The sequence below is a fragment of the Balaenoptera musculus genome, chromosome 12 (assembly GCF_009873245.2).
Source record: "Balaenoptera musculus isolate JJ_BM4_2016_0621 chromosome 12, mBalMus1.pri.v3, whole genome shotgun sequence".
Taxonomy (NCBI): Eukaryota; Metazoa; Chordata; class Mammalia; order Artiodactyla; family Balaenopteridae; genus Balaenoptera; species Balaenoptera musculus.
This window is the reverse complement of record NC_045796.1, coordinates 59,821,937-59,840,920: the sequence shown is the minus strand read 5'-3', so window position 1 is coordinate 59,840,920 and position 18,984 is coordinate 59,821,937. Positions and strand designations below refer to the sequence as shown.

At 41.4% G+C, this 18,984-nt stretch overlaps 1 protein-coding gene across 8 annotated transcripts in view; it reads right to left on the bottom strand.

Annotated features, from left to right (window-relative positions):
- Positions 1–8,349: 8,349 nt before the first annotated feature.
- Positions 8,350–18,984, bottom strand: part of FAXC (failed axon connections homolog, metaxin like GST domain containing) — a 98,020-nt gene continuing 87,385 nt past the window's right edge. For all 8 annotated transcript variants that reach the window (XM_036871027.1, XM_036871028.1, XM_036871023.1 and 5 more), the window contains one exon: positions 8,350–9,243. In XM_036871027.1, coding sequence (XP_036726922.1) covers positions 8,954–9,243 — 290 coding nt within the window. In that variant the 3' untranslated portion in view covers positions 8,350–8,953. The remainder of the gene's footprint in view (positions 9,244–18,984) is intronic.

Below are 18,984 nucleotides of genomic sequence, written 5' to 3'. Positions count from 1 at the left end.
GTGAATTGGAATAAAGACATTCACAGCCAGCTATTTCATATCTGTTAGTTATCATTTACACATCAAATACATACAGCATTAAGACCAAATATACAGAATTTCCACATTTATATACAGTAATCAACATAGTGCACAATTCAAATCTATCTTACAGTCAAGTGTACAAGTTTAAATATGGCTTTATAAACTACTAACAATAACTGCTAAAGTAACTCATAGGTCCAGAAATAAACACTGGAATGCCACCTCCACGTCAAGGCCCTCATTCAGCAAGATGCTATTCATTGTGTTTGCAAAACAGATGGTGCAGGTAAATGTTTTCCAGGCAGTGTCCACCCATCAGCCCCCAAGCAGCTGAAACGTGGGTTTGAATCACACCAACATTGGTCCTTCCTATCTCAGACATCTGAAAATAAATCTGTACATCTTCCACACATTTGGAGACACAGGGTAATAAACAAATAGAAGAAAGGACACGGGGAGGGGGAAGGGTAAACTGGGTTGAAATGAGAGAGTTGCATGGACATATATACACTACCAAATGTAAAATAGATAGCTAGTGGGAAGCAGCCGCATAGCACAGGGAGATCAGCTCGGTGCTTTGTGACCACCTAGAAGGGTGGGATAGGGAGGGTGGGAGGGAGACGCAAGAGGGAGGGGATATGGGGATATACGTATGCATATGGTTGATTCACTTTGTTGTACAACAGAAACTAAGTATTGTGAAGCAATTATACTCCAATAAAGATCTATTAAAAGAAAGAAGGAAAGAAAAAAGACACATAATCAGTGAGATGATGATTACCAGGAATTACCAAAACTTGCTTTTCAGATTCAGAAATTCTCAGGCATTAGAGCCAGCATCTGCATTAATGGGGATTTTTCTCCTCCTTTCTTTTCTTGTTTTGCTTAAATCACTGTACTGGGAAATCTTGCAGGAATTGACAAGACGTTCTAGATCAAGTGGTCCCAAAAACAGAATTTAAAAGAGCTCTTGTAAATGTCATATCTAGTTATTCACTCTTTTCTTCTCCTAACCAAAAATGCATGTTTTAAGAATGAATGAATGGGGAATTCCCTGGAGGTCCAGTGGTTAGGACTCCACGCTTCCACTGCAGGGGCCACGGGTTCCATCCCTGGTCAGGGAACTAAGATCCCGCATGCTGTGCGGCATGGCCAAAAAAGAAAAAAGATTGAATGAATAAATGAATAACCTTGACCTAAAATCATGCGTCCATGCCTATTTTACATCCATTTTCCCACCAACGTTACCTACGCATTCTTTAACCAACTGCTACATTCTGGGTGCTACGCCTAAGCCTTCCTCGCCCCATACTCTAAACTCTATTGAGTAGAGACTATTCTTTGTAAATTTCTAAGTTTGCTATGGTTTTTAATGTAGATAACATATCAGTAGAGCAGTGTGTGTGTGTTTATAAATAACTAAGCTTCAGGGCATGCTCAGATAGTTTTACTGATGAGGTCAATGAGCACAAAGGCTTGGAAACCACTGCCTACATAGGAATGCTTTGGGGTGTCTCTAAACATTTAAAGGTCTTCTATAAAACGAATATACAAATATACTCTGTACATTTTCTATCGTAAAATGGAAACTATATGCCACAAACACTTTTGAGAGATGAGAAGGAAGTTCCAGAATCAGGGACCATTCCTCCAGTTCCCAGGCCCAGCCTCAGGCGGGGCAAACCGGGAGAACAAGCCAGAAACCAGGACAAAGATCAACAGGATATTCACAGACAATCCTTCCCTACAGACTGCATTTGTTTTTGATTTAAACCCGTAGTCCCTTGGATGGTGTTAGTAAGATGCTACCACCCAGAAAACTTTCAGTGTGCCTGACGCATCTCTAACACAGCCACACCTCGTGGTTCCTTGAAGCCCCAGTATCTGTTCATCATTCCTCCTCTCCTCCCACTCAGTGAAATTCAAATACCACCGGATGAAGGACTCGGACCCTCATCTTTTCAGTCACCACCATCGAGGAACCGTCACCCTCATCAACGGTGGAGTTGTCAGACACTCAGCAGGAGACAGATCGCTGGGAAAAAAACATGTTTACAATAAGCATGATCCTGTGAGACTGATCACTTGAGGTAAAATCATTTTGACAGAAGTAACACAAACATGTTGCCCCTACTGAAGCAGAGATCCCTCCAAAGGTTGAGCATTATCTTTAGTCTTATTGCTGCAAAAAATTTCAGATATAATTTGTTAAAGGTAAAAATACAATCATTTGGACATCGTTGATGTTTTAATAAGCCGAATGTGATCTCTTGTTGGCGGCTAGAAGAAAATATGAGGGAACACTTCCAATTCTGAACAACTATTAAAGAGAAAAGTCCATAGGTTGCTGTATTTTTTTAAGGGAGGGAGATAGTAAATACCCAAAGCATTACTCTTTTCTAGCCTCCAATTATATCACATTCCCTCTGCTATCTGTTTAGCCACTGCTGATTAACTTGACAATTCAGGAGCTAAATCCTATTGTTTTTAAAGCCATGGGGTAACTTTTTTTTTTTAATGCTAAAAAAGGTTTAAATTTTACTGATAAATAAAAGTTACTCTATTCTAGAGCTAAAAGTAAAACAGAAAAAAAAAGCGGGGGGTGGGGGGGGATGCTTGCCAATGGGTGGGGGGAAGGAGGTGAATTGGTCACATTTAGTAATACTACTTTTCATAAAATGAAATATCATCATAAATATATATTGCTCTATAGTGAATTGTTTCAAAATATTTAAAGCTGTAATTAGGGATAACAGCAAGTGAAAAATATTCAAGAAGGCCATCAAGTTAATTGCTGAAATTATTTGTGTACGGAACACCAAAAGTACTGTACCAATCTTTTGCTCTAGATAACTTGTTTCCGCACGGAAATAATCAAGAGTGTTGGTGCTGGCTGGACCACATTCATAAGTTGTCTTATTATTGCAACGGTCCCCTTTACTGTCTACAAACTTGACAATTAGGGGCAATAATCCTCTTGAACATTGAGACCACCTTAATGGTCTAGCCAGCAGCAGAAGCTTCAAAGAAGCTTTGGTCTGGGGCCAAGTTCCCTGCTTTGGCAAGAGCCAGAATGGTTGAGAAGGTCACACTGTTAGCCCCAAAACAGTGAGTTGCTTCCTTTTACGCTATTTTTCATATTCTCTGTAACCTTCTCAAAGGCACAAGGCCAATGTGTTGCTGGTTCCAGTTATCTTAAAGACTAAAGAATCTTAAATATCTTTAAGATATTCTTTAAAGTCAGAGAATAAAAACCTAAATTTCTGGTAAGAAATTTAAATGAGGAAAGCCTCACATCCATTTGCATTTACTCCTGGCACTAGCAAGGGTTCTGCCAGCCAGATGAGGGGTCCCTCCCACCAAGGGGTCCTTTTGAGCTTTGCAGGTTGCATCCAGACCACCAGAAGCAAGTGAAGGAAGGTCAAGCCATTGACCCCGGACCTGTTAGAAATGGGTTGCCAGAGTTCAGCATTTAGACTCAAGAAGTATTTGTCATTGAATGTACTTTCATCAGTCTGTGTTCATCTTAAACAGCACTACATATAAAGGAGAACAAAGGATCCTGGGTCATACGAAAGGAGCTTTGCCCTGAAAACAAAAAGGAAGAAGGGGGGGCGAGGGGGAGGAGAAAGGAGAAGAGGAAGGACAAGAAGAAGAGGAAGAACCTGAGTTGTTCCCTATCAACAAAAGGCACCATCCTTTTATTGAAAATACACTCAACTGTTCTATGAATTAATTAATTGCTTAATTAATGCAGAAAAACCTGACTGTGCAGAACTTTTTCCTGTAAGGAAAATCCAGCGTCTTCTCTCCCACCTTAAGCCCAGGTCGGCCAGCCTACCCATGCAGAAGTGGTGGGTTTCAGGGCTGAAGGGAAGCTCCCCTGGCCCTGAACTGATTTTGCGAAATCAACTTTTTGGGTGGTCAGAAGGGAGATGACAATGACGATGACAACGAAACCCTGTCACTTTCAAAATGCCACACTTGTCAAAACAAAGATATTTTCTCAACTAATGTGAGAGGCCTTACCCTCCTCCCCTGTCACTCAGCACACTCTCCGCGGGGATAATGACAGAGACCACTTTTGCTTGCACATCCCATTCCAATTTGTCTCCTGTCTGGCTGTGATAAAAGCAAGCAAGAACAAACACTAACAACAGTGACTTTTCAAGACTCTTTAGAAGAAGGCTTCTTCACCTGCAGTCCATGAACCCCCTAAGGAATCCACGGATAATGTCAAGATGTCTCTAAATCTCCTGAACTTACATGTAAAATTTCATATATCTGCAGATACGTATTTTTCTTGGACTAGGGCATAGGACTTGAATTAGATTATCAATGGAGACAAAAAAATTAAAAACCATTACTTTCTAGTGTACGGCCTACTTTCTGGGCATACCTTTCCCATGCAGCCTTCAGGGAAGGAAATGATGGGAGCTGTGTTTCTAGAGGAAGGGGAGATTATAATGAGACCTCTTCCTGCAGAACTGACGAAGTTGGGCCTTGCGAGGTGCATACGACTTGCGCCAGTGGAGAGGAAGGGCAGGCATTTCAGGAGAGGGCTGGCATGAGCACAGGCACAGCGCAGGCACGTGAGGCATGTCTAGGCGATGGCAAATGGACCAGCGTGGATGCACTGGACAGACCATGTGGAGGAGCCCCAGGAAACAAGGTGAAGAAAGAGGTGAGAACACCAGGCCCTAAGGAATACCTCAGCCTGCAGCAATACGGTGCCCTATTAGAGCTTTTTAGAAATATTAATCTAGTGATGATGAGTGGAATGGATCAGGGAAGTGGCTAAGCACGTAAAAGAGGTTAACACAGAAGCTTAGGTAAAAGAGAATACCCTAAAACCAGGGTGCCATGTCTGTTCTGTTCACCCCTCTATATCCAGTGTGGATCCCAGGGCCAGGCACAGGGTAGGTGGTTATCAACTCACCAGTGAGTAAATATCCAGTGAGAGAGCATATGGGCATGGATTCCTTAAAAGATATAATCCGAGAATGAAGAGTCTTGGTGACTTGGATATCCTCTTGGTATCATTCACTGAGCCCAGCAGCGCCTTGCACAGAGTAGATACCGAAGAAAGATCCTTTGAATTGGCCTAGACCAGGCTGAAGAGATACAGGGGACAAGAGTGGAGAATTCCAAGCACTGTCAGAGAGAGACTAGGGACGTGCTGGTTCTATGAACATGGAGTGACCTCTTGGGGGGTGGGTTTTAAAAAGAATCCAAGTCAAGATGATGTAATGGGAAGAACCCTGTAAAAGGCAAGGTGAAAGACCTCCGTTCCGGGCCTGTCCTCCAAATAAATATGGCTTTCTAGAGCGAATCCACGGCCCAGCTATCCATTTCTATGAGTCTATACTTTCTCTCAAATAACCTGGGTAAGACCCCCACGGCTATAATCCTTAACGCTTCCTTTCCTTGAACCCTAGTTGTTTCACAAACACATATCCTCATACCTCAGTGCACACAGGCAGGGCTCACGTGAAGACCAGACTGCAGTTCTGATTCAAGTCCAGTTGCTCTAAGTCTGTGATCAGTCAGCTGGGTAGCATGTGGCCTTGGTAGTGTCACTATTCACAAGTCATGATGTTACAACAAGAAATGGGAACCTCCGACAATACAGTTTACTCCTGCGTAAATTTAAATCATCCTTGTATCTACTCTGGGGTATGCAGGGCACAGCGTGGCGCTGCTGTTCCTTCATCCTGATGAGTGGAGACAGGGGTGGGCTGAGGCAAAGGGAAGTGGAGAGAAGGGCAGAATTTAACTTTACAATGAGAGGTAAAAAAAAAAAAAAGAACAGGTAGCCCATGGGTCTTCTGTCCATCCAAAAGCATCTACTACCATTAAAGATCACATTTCCTTAAGTTACCTTCCAGTAAAAAGAAATACAGAACTTGAACAAGTAAGCCAGATGACCAAAATATCCCCTAATTTCTTATTTTTCTTATAAGTAGCACCTGTTCATCAACTTGGAGAACACTTCAAACCTGGATAGCTTTAGAATGAAGCACATAAAATTAAAGCCTTCCCAATCAAGAGTGCATCAGTCACCCACTCCACAGTGGGTTTTGTCTTGGTCATTTTGTTTCCATAACCAACTTTGGGAAAGTAAAACCTCGGTCTACTCTAGGGTTCCTAATCAAGTTACCCGTACAAAATACTGAATACCCAGTCATGAGCTGTCAGGGAGTACCCAGGACTCCAGCAATGTCCATTCAAGCCCCTGCGGGAGGCTCCTGAAGAGAATGAAGGAAGGTCTTACAACTTCACTTTGAATGTTGGCTCTTCATGGACTTGCCCTTCAAGTAACACACAATAAAAAATATCTGTGACTTCTACATACTCATAACTTAATCATTCTTGGCGTGAAGATACAGCACACTTGGTGATATACAGGAAGAATAAACTGTAGACAAAATTTCAAACACAACTCTTTCCAGCTGAGGGTGGGGAAAGGGGAACTCAGTCCTTGTGGAGATTGGTCCACAGTTTGCCTGTTCACTACATTCACATTTTCAGGCCAGGAGTTTCCCTGTCACACAGAACTACCACCAGCTGGCCTTGGAACTCACTAAGCTAGAGAGAGGAGAGGCGAACAGTCCAAATGATGCTGGAAACAAAACAGGCTTATCCATTCATACATCTTCCAACACATTCTTCTTAGTCATCCAATAGTCCTCTCAAAAGATGAAGGGCTTTAATAAGATACTAACAGGGCTTCCCTGGTGGCGCAGTGGTTGAGAATCTGCCTGCTAATGCAGGGGACACGGGTTCGAGCCCTGGTCTGGGAGGATCCCACATGCCACGGAGCGGCTGGGCCCGTGAGCCACAACTACTGAGCCTGCGCGTCTGGAGCCTGTGCCCCGCAACGGGAGGGGCCGCGATAGTGAAAGGCCCGCGCACTGCGATGAAGAGCGGTCCCCGCACCGCGATGAAGAGTGGCCCCCGCTTGCCGCAACTGAAGAAAGCCCTCGCACGAACCGAAGACCCAACACAGCCAAAAATAAATAAATAAATAAATAAAGTAGCTATAAAAAAAAAAAAACGCAGCTTTCTTTAAAAAAAAAAAAAAAAAATAAGATACTAACAACTGAGTTTTCTGTGCAATAGAAATGTCTAGCTTAGGGTATTTCAGCATTTCTTCCCAGTTACATATGCCCTACCCTGTTGCTTAAATGGAAAATAGCCTCAAAAACTCTCCCCCTTTACTTCTTTGTGAATCCACAGCATTTTAGGACTATTTTGTCAAAACCATATTCAAAGAGAGTCTTTTTCAAATAAAGTACGTGAACTTACCAGAAGACGCTGTCTTTTAAGAAGTTCCTCTTTAACCCCATAAGGAATAACCCTTCCCCAGTCAGTTGTGGTCAGAAGCCCAAATCCACAGCCATCACCCTAGGATCTTCAACCTATATTTCACTAGAAAATGTTCTAAGTCAACCAAAACTATGTCTTCAGAGATGGAGTGCCTCAGTCAACACAGTAACCCCAAGAGTTCAGGGGCTCTATGGGGAGGGAGAGAGAGGACGGGGAGGGGAGGAAAAATCCTTAAGAAACATTAAGACTTTCCTCAGCGTTGCCTTCCCCTCACCGGACAATGGCTGAGAACACCAGAAAAGTTGCGCTAATAAAACTGCATAGGGTCTACACTGCACAAAGTGCTCTGCTACCAGTTACAACGATCCTCTTCCTACTTCATCTTTCCAATACATCTTGCAAGGTTTGTTTTCAAAAAAGACATTACAAGTTGGCGAGCTTCTGCTTACAAAAATCAATCAAATCCTTTCCCCTTCACCACTATTAAATCCATCCTATTCCTGAGCTTTATTCCCCCCAAGTAAACCAAACGTAGGCAACTTAACACTCCAGAATCAACAAAGGACAACGTTCCAGTGTGCGTTCAGGCAACGAAAGAAAGGCTTCTCTGCAAATGTACAGTAGAATTGAAGACTGTTTGTAGCTGTTGATGATCTGTAGAAACATTTCCAAGGTTCTTTGAACAAAAGATTTCGATTCAAGCAAGATCACAAAGAGGATGATGACAGAGTCTTAACTGTGCCTTGGTGTGTGTTCCATTGGCTCCGCTTGGGCGAGTGACTGTGGCCGCTGTTGCCTGGATGTGGAATTCCTTTGCCCTCCAATCTCCACACACACGAAGCACATTAAAGAATAAAATGTGTTTATGTCACACCTCTTCCGAGAGGTTTGTTACCACATAAATCCTCACAACACCCCTGTGAGGTAGGTAGGCGGGGACTATTGTTACCCCCACTTTACAGGTGAGGGAAATGAGGCACACAAGAATTAAGGGACTTGCCCAGAATCACACAGCTAGCCACTGGCAGGGCTTAGGATAAAACTCATACTGGCTAGCACCTAGCACAGTGCTTTGCACATAGTAGGTGTTCACTGAATATCTATGGATTTTATTTGACTTATATCTCAACATACAATATACACACAGGAAATACAAGCAGCCACCACAGAACATTTATCTCCTACATTCCTTCTCATGACATCTCTCCTGACTTTGAACCCTGCTGCATGAAGGACGTTCAAGAATCCATCTTGCACCTAAGCCCTCGGGTTGCAGGGGATCGATGTACACACCATCTGCGGACAACCTGCTCTTGCACCTGCTCTACCACACAATCTTAGTTTTCTAATGAAAACAAAAGTGGATTTCAGGAACCATGCTGACTTTCTTTTTTGCCTGTTTGTTTTAAATGGAGCCATCGGAATGGTTCTGTGTCTTGTTTGTACAAAAAAGAAATAAGGCTGCTCTAGTCCTGTTAGCTTGTGAGAACTGTGTCAAGCACGAAGATCTCCTCCCAGCGCGGATGGATTTCCACCCGGGAAACTGGACTGACCCCAGGGAATGGCAGCTCCAACAGAGGAGGGTCGGCGGGGCTGAACGTCACTTGCACTGTTCATGGTCTGTGTAGTCATCCAAGTCCACATCAGAATCAAAGAGCGAGTGTCCAGTGAAATCCGTGTCTGGGGTTCTGGAAAAACTGTTCTCTGCTCCCTCATCTTCAAAGGTCTCTGTCCTTGAGTAAGAGCTGAAGTCCAGCAGGGGCGTATGCGTTTTGCTGTCTTCACAGCTCTCCTCGGACTCATAGATGGTGTTGTCATCATCATAGTGCCACTCAGGCCAGAATTTCCTCCTTATCCTCTCACAGTACATGGCAAGATTGATCAGCTCACCTGCAGGGTGGTGAGGAAAGCGAGGGTTAGTTCTCAAAGGCAACAATCTACCAGCCGCTTGGCTTTCTGGGAAACTAGAAGGATGGGGTAGAGTAGGCATTAACCATGTTTTTCCACAGAGGCACTGTCAAAATGTTTAGATTTTTATACACAGAAGGAGAAAGGTGAGTGGGAAAAGTTAAATTCAGTGAATGGGCTGAATGAAATTTCGGGGTGAGTCCGATGGTGGTGAGAAGTGAGGGGGTAGCTTATCCAAAATGGCAGCTAAACTACCATCATTTGGCTTTGTGAAGTATTTTATTATTTTATGTTTGCATATCAAGAGAACTAGTGCTTCGACTGGTTCATATCTAATTAATTTATAGTCCATGAAAACACACCAACTGTTAGTTGGATTAAGTCAGCCAGAAGTGATCCTTCATTCCACAAATATTTGTAGTGTCATTACGGGCTGGTCAGTATGCCAACTAGTTGAAAAAAATTAGGTTAGGATGGAAATTTTGCCCTGAATCATCCAAAAAATAGGTAACTCAGAATTGTCTTTATGGATGAGCACGCCTGCAAACATATTTAGTAAAACAGAGATTTTTTTTATTTTTTAAATAAAATTCAACACTGCACCCACTATTGGGTTTGCTGGGCTTGGTCATTGGTCTACTTCTTTTTCCTGTGAATCAAAGGAACATTTTTGTTAAGTTGCTAAAATTGTCCAGGCATTCATCTGAAATACGGCACGGTATATGGCTTTCATTTCCTAATTCCAAATGAAAAAAGTAGAAAGAGGGTGAGTTTTTGCTTTTGATCCACCAGATGGCAACACTCCTCATAAGCATATAATTTGTCACTGTCTCTTATAGGACTTTATTGCCCTAAGAATATTCTTTGGATGTTTATTTTTTAAAAGTTATATAAACATTCACTTATTGTGTAGGTAATCCATGTTTTATTGCAGGAAATTAGAAAATACAGATAAGCAAAAAATAAAAGAATTACCAATAATCCCATTTGCCATAACATTTTCACTTAAACTCTTCCTGAAATTTACATATTTATATATATATTTACATATATTTACATTTGCTATATAGCATTTACTATATATTCTGTTTCCTATGCTACTTTCTTCACTTAGCAACATATAATGTAAACCTTTTAATTTCAGTCCATGACCACCTTGATAATTGCACAGTACTTCATTATACAGATGTACCATAGTTTCATTTTTTTTTTTCCAATCCCCTATTATAGCCATTTAGGCTGTTTCCATATTAACAGCTCTAGTGGTTATAGCCTGTAACAACTCTATTTTATTTTCTATCAGAGAAAATAATATATGCTCATTTTGGAAAATGAGAAGTCTGTATATAGAAATGGTATAAATATACATAATACATATATATATATATATACATAAAGAAGAAAACAAAAGCACCTATAATCTCACCAATCCAAGGTAATCACAATTAACATTTTGGTGTGATTTCTTTCAGTATTTTTTTCTATTTATTTATTGTCATTATTATCATTACCTGTCACTTCCTGTAACATTATAAGCATTTTCCCACTAAAATTTTTCAGAACTTGATTGCTGTTCTGCTTAAATACATCCACTACAAAACATAATAAGGCAAATCCCCCTGCTTCATGGATCCTGTAAACCAGTGGATTTGTATTGGTTCCAGGTCACCATTTTCAGTCTTCTCAGATCAAAACAGTTCAACTCACACTTATATGAGTCCATTCTGATTGCCCCCAACTTGAAGACTTTCTGTACACACTCAGAAGCTAAGAAGCCAACATCATTGCTCCTTTTTGGGCAGATGCATGCAAAACTTTCCCTTATTTTCTCCCTCAGGGAAGCAGTTACAAAACGCCTCACCAGGTATTGCTGGTAACCAAGAATTAGATAAAGACGCAGAAGCAGCAGCAAGGGGCCATTGGGGGCAGGGAATATCAAAGATGAATTGTGGTCACTTCACAGCAGGCCCTGGGGACAACCCTGTTTGCTTCAATCAAGTCCATTCCCAGAAAGTAAGAATCTAGTCACAATGTCCATGGGATCTACACAATATATGACTGTCTCTACTTCTTTTGTAGCCATTCTCTCTACAGCCTGTTTCTTTACCTTTCTTCCAGGAGAGCTGCCCCCTTCATGATTGTGTGACATTAGAACCCCTTCAGTCTGCAATAATAAAAATTAATAATAGCACACATGTATATAGGCCTTACTGTGTACCAGGCACTACTTGAAGTGCTTTATTTATTGTTGAATTATATTAACTCCCATCTCTAGTCCTGGCAACAATCCTATGAGGCAGGAACTATTAATATCTCCATCTGTAATAGGAAAACTGAAGCAACAGAGAGGTTAATTAACTTGCCTAAGGTCACGTAGCTATATAGTGGCTGAGCCAGGATTCAGACACAAGCAGTCTCCAGACTCCATCCCCTTCACCATGACTGAACTCTGCCTCTCTCCTGATGAGCTGACAGCCTGGCCTGGGAATTAATAGCTTCCCACTACCTGTTACAGAATATTTTTCTGTAATTCTTTCTGGAGTCTCAAGAATTTTGAGGAGACAGGTGTTGTCACTCAAAGATAATGGGTTGTCATGAAGAAGAGATCTCTCTATCACACAGTGAAGAAAGGGTGTGCTTTTTGATAAGCAAGGGCTGCGAGCTCACATGCCCATCCTCATATCCTGCCCCTGATAAAAAGAGTGAAACAAAGAGTGAAAATTTACAGTTGAGTTCTCCGTTTATCTGGTTTTGCCTATCCTTGCTTGTTCCTAGATTCTCCACCAGCTGACCCACTCAATGTGCTACCAGCCAAAAAGAATGAAAAAAGTCGGCAGTAGAAACAGCCTGTGTGTAATATGTGTGTGTGTGTGTGTGTGTGAGAGAGAGAGAGAGAGAGAGAGAGAGATGCCCATGTTAACATAAATGTCTATACTGAAGATGTAAACTTTGTGAAATAATTTTTTTTAAACTGCAGGGTTTTTTTCAAAGTGTACTCAACAATCAGATAATGTCACCTATCAGACTGGTAAAAAAGTCTAATACCATCCAGTGTGGAGGGTCAGGCATTATACTACATGGCTAGTGGAAGTATAAATTGCTATAAGCTTTTTAGGAAAGTAATCTGATGTTATCTATTGAAATTTTAAATTCAGTTACCTGTTGGCTCAGGACTCCACTTTTAGTACTCTATTCTACTAAAATAAAATCATCAGTATGTAAAGATAGATGAACATGGATGTCGAATGCAGTATTATGTCAATAAAAAAAAGAGAAAGAAAAGAAAGATGGAAACACCTGAATGTCCATCAGTAGGGATTGACTGAATAAATTCTGGTGTATCAATTCTATAGAATATTGGGCAACTGTTAAAAAGACATAATATTCTATTAAGTGAAAAAAACAAGTTATAAAGTAATGTGTATAATGCAATTCCACTGTTTAGTTTTAAAACAATAAAAACAAACCAAAACAGCTATATACATGTATGTAAATTTGTATATGAAAAAAAAAAGACACAGAAGGGTTCACTCCAAATCCTTAATATTAGTTTTCTATGGGAGTGACACTGGACATGGGTGAGGGGAAGGTAATAAATCTTTTAAAATACACCTGTTTAATTCAACTTATTGTGACAATATGTATTACCTTTTTAATTTAAAAATCCAATAAAATAAATTAGTAAAATGACTAATGAGTGATTACTGATATTCTCAGACAACTTGAGAGGATATTTATCAGAAAGCCAAATGGCCCTCTACCCCAAGGACACTCCCAGACAGAATAAAGAGCTTTTCTCTTGGAGTTTCTCAAATGGAAACATTCCCCACGGCTCTTTGAAAAAAGTGACTCCTTTTATTTTCCTATATTTCTCCAATTCCTCCCAGCACCACTGCCAGCCCCGGGTTCTTAACCAGCCAATATCCGGAAAACCTAGGGCTGGCGCTCACACACACTCTTTTGATTTCCAGGTATTTACTCGGCACCTCCTGGCTCCACGCCTGTGGTAGGTGCTGGCTGTGTCCTTGGTTGCTCCCTATAACGCTGTGTCACACAGGCAGCAAGGGCGCTGAACATTTCCTTTTCAGGAAAGTTCTTAGCAGGGCTTCCCTGGTGGCGCAGTGGTTAAGAATCCGCCTGCCAATGCAGGGGACGCAGGTTCGCGCTCTGGTCCGGGAAGATCCCACGTGTCGCGGAGCAACTAAGCCCGTGCGCCACAACTACTGAGCCTGTGCTCTAGAGCCCGCGAGCCACAACTACTGAGCCCATGTGCCACAACTACAGAAGCCCACCAACCTAGCGCCCATGCTCTGCAACGAAGAGTAGCCCCCGCTCGCCACAACTAGAGAAAGCCCGTGCACAGCAATGAAGACCCAACGCAGCCAAAAATAAATAAGTAAATAAAATTTTTTAAAAATATTAAAAAAAAAAGTTCTTAGCAAACTTGAATGCGGTAATGAGGACAACCCCCTTCCCCAGTCTCCCTGAAGCTAATTCACAGATCTCAGGATACAAAGACCAGCAAAGATCATTTGAGCCAGCCCTTCCCTGAGACCCGAATTCTCCCACAACCTCTTCCTAAACACTTTGAATGGAGAACAGTAAGAGTATGGGGTGGGCATATATGTGTATGTTTTTCAAAGATATCCAGCATTTTTTCCACCTTTTAATCTATCAAATAATAAGCCAAGAAAAAAATAATCCACGTACAATAAATAACTGTTGCTAAAAGAGCTGCTGAACAGTGTTTGTTTTTCTTAAAACACAGAAGGTTGTGTTCCTTACAAATTCAGAAAAACAGTGTTAGGTTCTTTGGGTTTGATAACGCTCTCCAGGGCAAGCAGCTATGTGGCAGAACCGGTTCCCTTTTGTGCTTTACTTTCACTTTTCTAGGCTCTTCAATTCTCCATGTCTATTTTAAAGAGTGCCAAATCCACATGCAATTCTCTAATAAGGATACTCTGATCAAAATATCAAATGTGACTCCACATTAAGAGGGTTGCCCTGTCACAAGTCCATTCTCTAGTAGGTCTGTGTCTTTATTCCCGTCTTGTCACTAGGTTCTTCATGGCCTTTTTTTTTTTTTTCCTTAGATTCCGTATATATGTGTTGGCATACTGTATTTGTTTTTCTCTTTCTGACTTACTTCACTCTGTATGACAGACAGGGTAAGAGAGTGTCATGGACATATATACACTACCAAATGTAAAATAGATAGCTAGTGGGAAGCAGCCGCATAGCACAGGAAGATCAGCTCGGTGCTTTGTGACCACCTAGAGGGGTGGGATGGGGAGGGTGGGAGGGAGGGAGATGCAAGAGGGAAGAGAAATGGGAACATATTGTATATGTATAACTGATTCACTTTGTTATAAAGCAGAAGCTAACACACCATTGTAAGGCAATTATACTTCAATAAAGATGTTTAAAAAAAATAAATAAATAAATAAAAATTAAAAAAAAAAGAGGGTTGCTAAAAACGACAAGAAATAACAAGTGTTGGTGAGGATGTGGAGAAAAGGGAACCCTCGTGCACTGCTGGTGGGATTGTAAATTGGTGCAGCCACTATGGAAAACAGTATGGAGGTTACTCAAAAAACTAAAAATAAAATTACCATATGGTCCAGCAATTCCACTCCTGGGTATTTACTAAAGAAGACAGTAACACTAATTCAAAAAGATACATGCAGCCCTATGTTCACTGCAGCATAATAGCCAGGATATGGAAGCAACCAAAGTGTCCATTGATAGATGAATGGATAAAGAAGATACACACACACACACATAAACATACATAGTATGGAATATTACATAGCCATAAAAAATGAAATCTTGCCATTTGTGACAACATGGATGTAACTTGAGGGTATTACGCTAGGTGAAATAAGTCAGACAGAGAAAGACAAATATCATAAGATTTCACTTATATGTGGAATCTAAAAAACAAACAAGCAGTGTATGTATAACTGACTCACTTTGCTGTACAGCAGAAACTAACACAGCATTGTAAATCAACTATACTCCAATAAAAAAAATTAATTAAAAAAGTAAAGTATCCTTGCTACTAAAAATAAAATTTTTAATTAAAAACAAACAAAAAAAGCAAAACAAAACCAGACTCACAGATACAGAGAACAGACTGGTGGTTGTCAGAGAAGAGGGGAGGTCAGAGGGTGGGGACATGAATGGGGGAGGTTGAGAGGTACAAACTTGCAGTTATAAAGAGAATAGGTCATGGGGATATAAGGTACACCATGGGGAAATATAGTCAATAATATTGTATTAACTTTGTATGATGACAGTAACTAGACTTATTGTGGTGATCATTTCAAAATGGACACAGACATTGACTGTGGTACACCTGAAATTAATATAATACTGTATGTCAATTATACTTTAATTAAAAAAACTTGCTGATAATAAAACTGAGATTCGGGACTTCCCTGGTGGCACAGTGGTTAATATAGAATGTTAGTAAAAATTATTTGAAACAACCCACAAGTCCAGAAAAAGATTAATCACATAAATTACAATGTAGCCATGGGATAGGATATTATGCAACTACTAAATACACTGTTTTGAAGAATATTTAATGACAAGGGAAATGGCCATAATACATAGTTAATTAAAAACTGCAGGGCTTCCCTGGTGGTGCAGTGGTTGAGAATCTGCCTGCCAATGCAGGGAACATGGGTTCGAGCCCTGGTCTGGGAAGATCCCACCTGCCGCGAAACAACTAAGGCTGTGCGCCACAACTACTGAGCATGCACTCTAGAGCCCGCGTGCCACAACTACTGAAGCCCGCACACCTAGAGCCTGTGCTCCGCAACAAGACAAGCCTCCGCAGTGAGAAGCCTGCGCACCGCAACGGGGAGCAGCCCCAGCTCGCCACAACTAGAGAAAGCCCACGCGCAGCAACGAAGACCCAACGCAGCCAAATATAAATAAATTAATTTTTTTAAAAAACTGGAGGTTTTAACTATATCGACATAATGATCCCAATTTTTAAACATACATATATACATGTACTTGATAAAAGATAAGGAAACATAACACAATATTAACAGAATTTCTCTGCGGGTGATGGGGTCACAAGTTAATTTTATTTTTTTTAAACTTTTCTATCTTTTCTAAATTTTCTCTAGTAAGGAAATGACATTTCATATCATACACAAACATATTATGCATATTTTAAGAATTGCTGAATATTCAAAGTCTGTCCTCCTACTCACCTAAATTAAGGAAAAGTTCTCATGACTCTGGATGTTTCCCGGAGTAGCCTGTGTGGCTAGATTATTTTAAATAATATCTAGGACCAAAAGGCTAATTTTGATACACACACACTCACACAGATGGCAAGGACAATAGTGGCTTGGCTGTTCCAAAGCTAAGGCAGAAAACTGCCAGATCCAAGCCACTTCCACTCCGGGATGTGAGCCAGTTCTAAATTATCCAGACTCTTGGTTGTTTGTTTCTACTTCTCCTCTGAAGGTCTCCACCACAAAAAGAGCAAAGGCAGAGAAAGAAGTTGAGATCAAATTAGTAGTCTGCCCGCATTAGCAGCTCCGATCAAAAGGTTAGAAAGGGGCATAGAATAATGACTGAAGTGAGCTTTAGAGGCTTGCTGTGGACTTGAATGATTCGTGCTCCTCCAATCCCCACGGAGAGCTGGAAGCTACCGGCTTATTTTAAGGATCTGCATCTACGTGCCAAAGTGCCCTGCAGGTGACAGCATCAGATTCCCCCAAATGTGGGCGTCTCCGCATGGGACTCAAAATCAATTCTCCAAAAACACTGATCATTTGTTTAAAAAGAACACTAAATGCCTCAAGTCCCTCCAGGAAGTAACAGAGGAAAGGGCCAAGTCATAAATAAATTCACAAAAGATGCTTCATTCCTTCGAGAAAGGATTCTGTACAATCTGAGATTTCTACTGATACTGGATACCTAAACCTTTCTGACTAAATAACAGATGGCCTCAATACACTTGACCCTTGAACAACATGGGGGTTAATTCGCATAGAACTTATAGTCTGTCCCCTGTATCCAAGGTTCCTCTGCATTCGTGGATTCAACCAACATGGACTGTGTGATACTGTAGTCATTACTACTGAAAAATAACCACGTATAAGTGACCCATGCAGTTCAAACCTGTGTTGTTTGTCAACTGTAGTGTGTGTGTGAGTGTGTGCACATAGGGTGTGTGTGTGAGTGTGTATGCATAGGGTGTGTGTGTGTATGTGCTTGGGTAGAAGTGTAAATGTATGTGTACACGTGAGTGTGTACAGGGCATGTGGGTATAGAAACATATGAGTAGATGTGAGTGTGTGTGTACGCATAGGTGTGTAAAGGTGGTGTGGTAGGGAAGGAGGGAGTACGAAGAAACAGGAAGCAAGAGTAAATACAAAACACAGCCCTAGATGAACGAAAAGGAATCACTATCTTTTAGACCACCATGGAAAATCTGATTAAAATAAAGGGAAACTACTTTAAGTGCTACAAACATCACCAATATGATAACATATTCAATTTAGATAACTTCCAGCACATCACAAGACAAGGAACACCTCCATGCTGATCATTTAGGAAATTAAACATAAGTCCATACTATCCCTATCCCCACCTAGCTATCGTTCTAAAAGACCTTCAGTCAATGCCTGATCCATTCCAACCAAGTCTGGTAATGTATCTAGAGCCCCATCCCCACCAATCTGGAGAGTTACTCCTACTGCCTTTAGCCTGGTCTGAATCTCTGGGCATGCACATGAGTACACACACACACACACACACACACACACACACACAAACAGCTACAGCCTTCACCAACCTCCCCACCTACCCATCCACGACTACCACACATGACTGCTCACCTGCCTCAGTTTCTTGTATGATTCTGCCTTGCTTGGTTCCATCCATCCATCCATCCATCCATCCAACATTAATTAAGAGTACTCTATAAGTTATTCACTGGTGATCTCATGTACACCTCCAGTCTCTCAGCTGGGGTATAAAAATCCTGATTAACTCTTGTCAATCCCCTTCCCCAAATCGAAATATGGAACCTTGATGCCCACATTCCCAGGTCCCGGGCACTTGCTTAGGTACTGTTTAAAACCAGAGATGACTCAAAATGGTTCCCATTCATCAAGGCAGAGGAAGCCTCTCCCAGAGGCCCCAGCTGCCATGTATATCCCACCACCCCACTCCAACGCACACGCATGCACACACACACACACACATACACACATGAAGATGTGGTCCCTTGACATCAATCCAGGTTGAGCTGACTTTCCCTGCCCCACTGCCAATTTTACTCCTGGCAACCACCCCCATCCCTACCCCACACATATGTGCATCCTCTAGCTCCGGTCCCACTCATCCCACTTCGACCCCTCCAGTTTAGAATTGTAATTCTCATGGGCCTTACATCAAGATCACACAACAAAGCTACCATTTCTTTGGCCAAAATGCATGTACAATAATATCAATAGTAACACCTCACATAGCACTAGACTTACAAAGCATTTGTTGACACTTTCCCCATTTTCCCACTATCTTGAACTTTCCAGCTCTACTACTCTCAGTGTATGATCTACAGACACCCCACTGGAATAGGAGAAGGGAGTGCTTTGAACTCAAATGACACAGAATCTTATGTACCTATACGCTTGTGTGAAATATCTGAGACCAGTTCAGATTCAAAAGGAGCATGTGAGATGGGCAGTG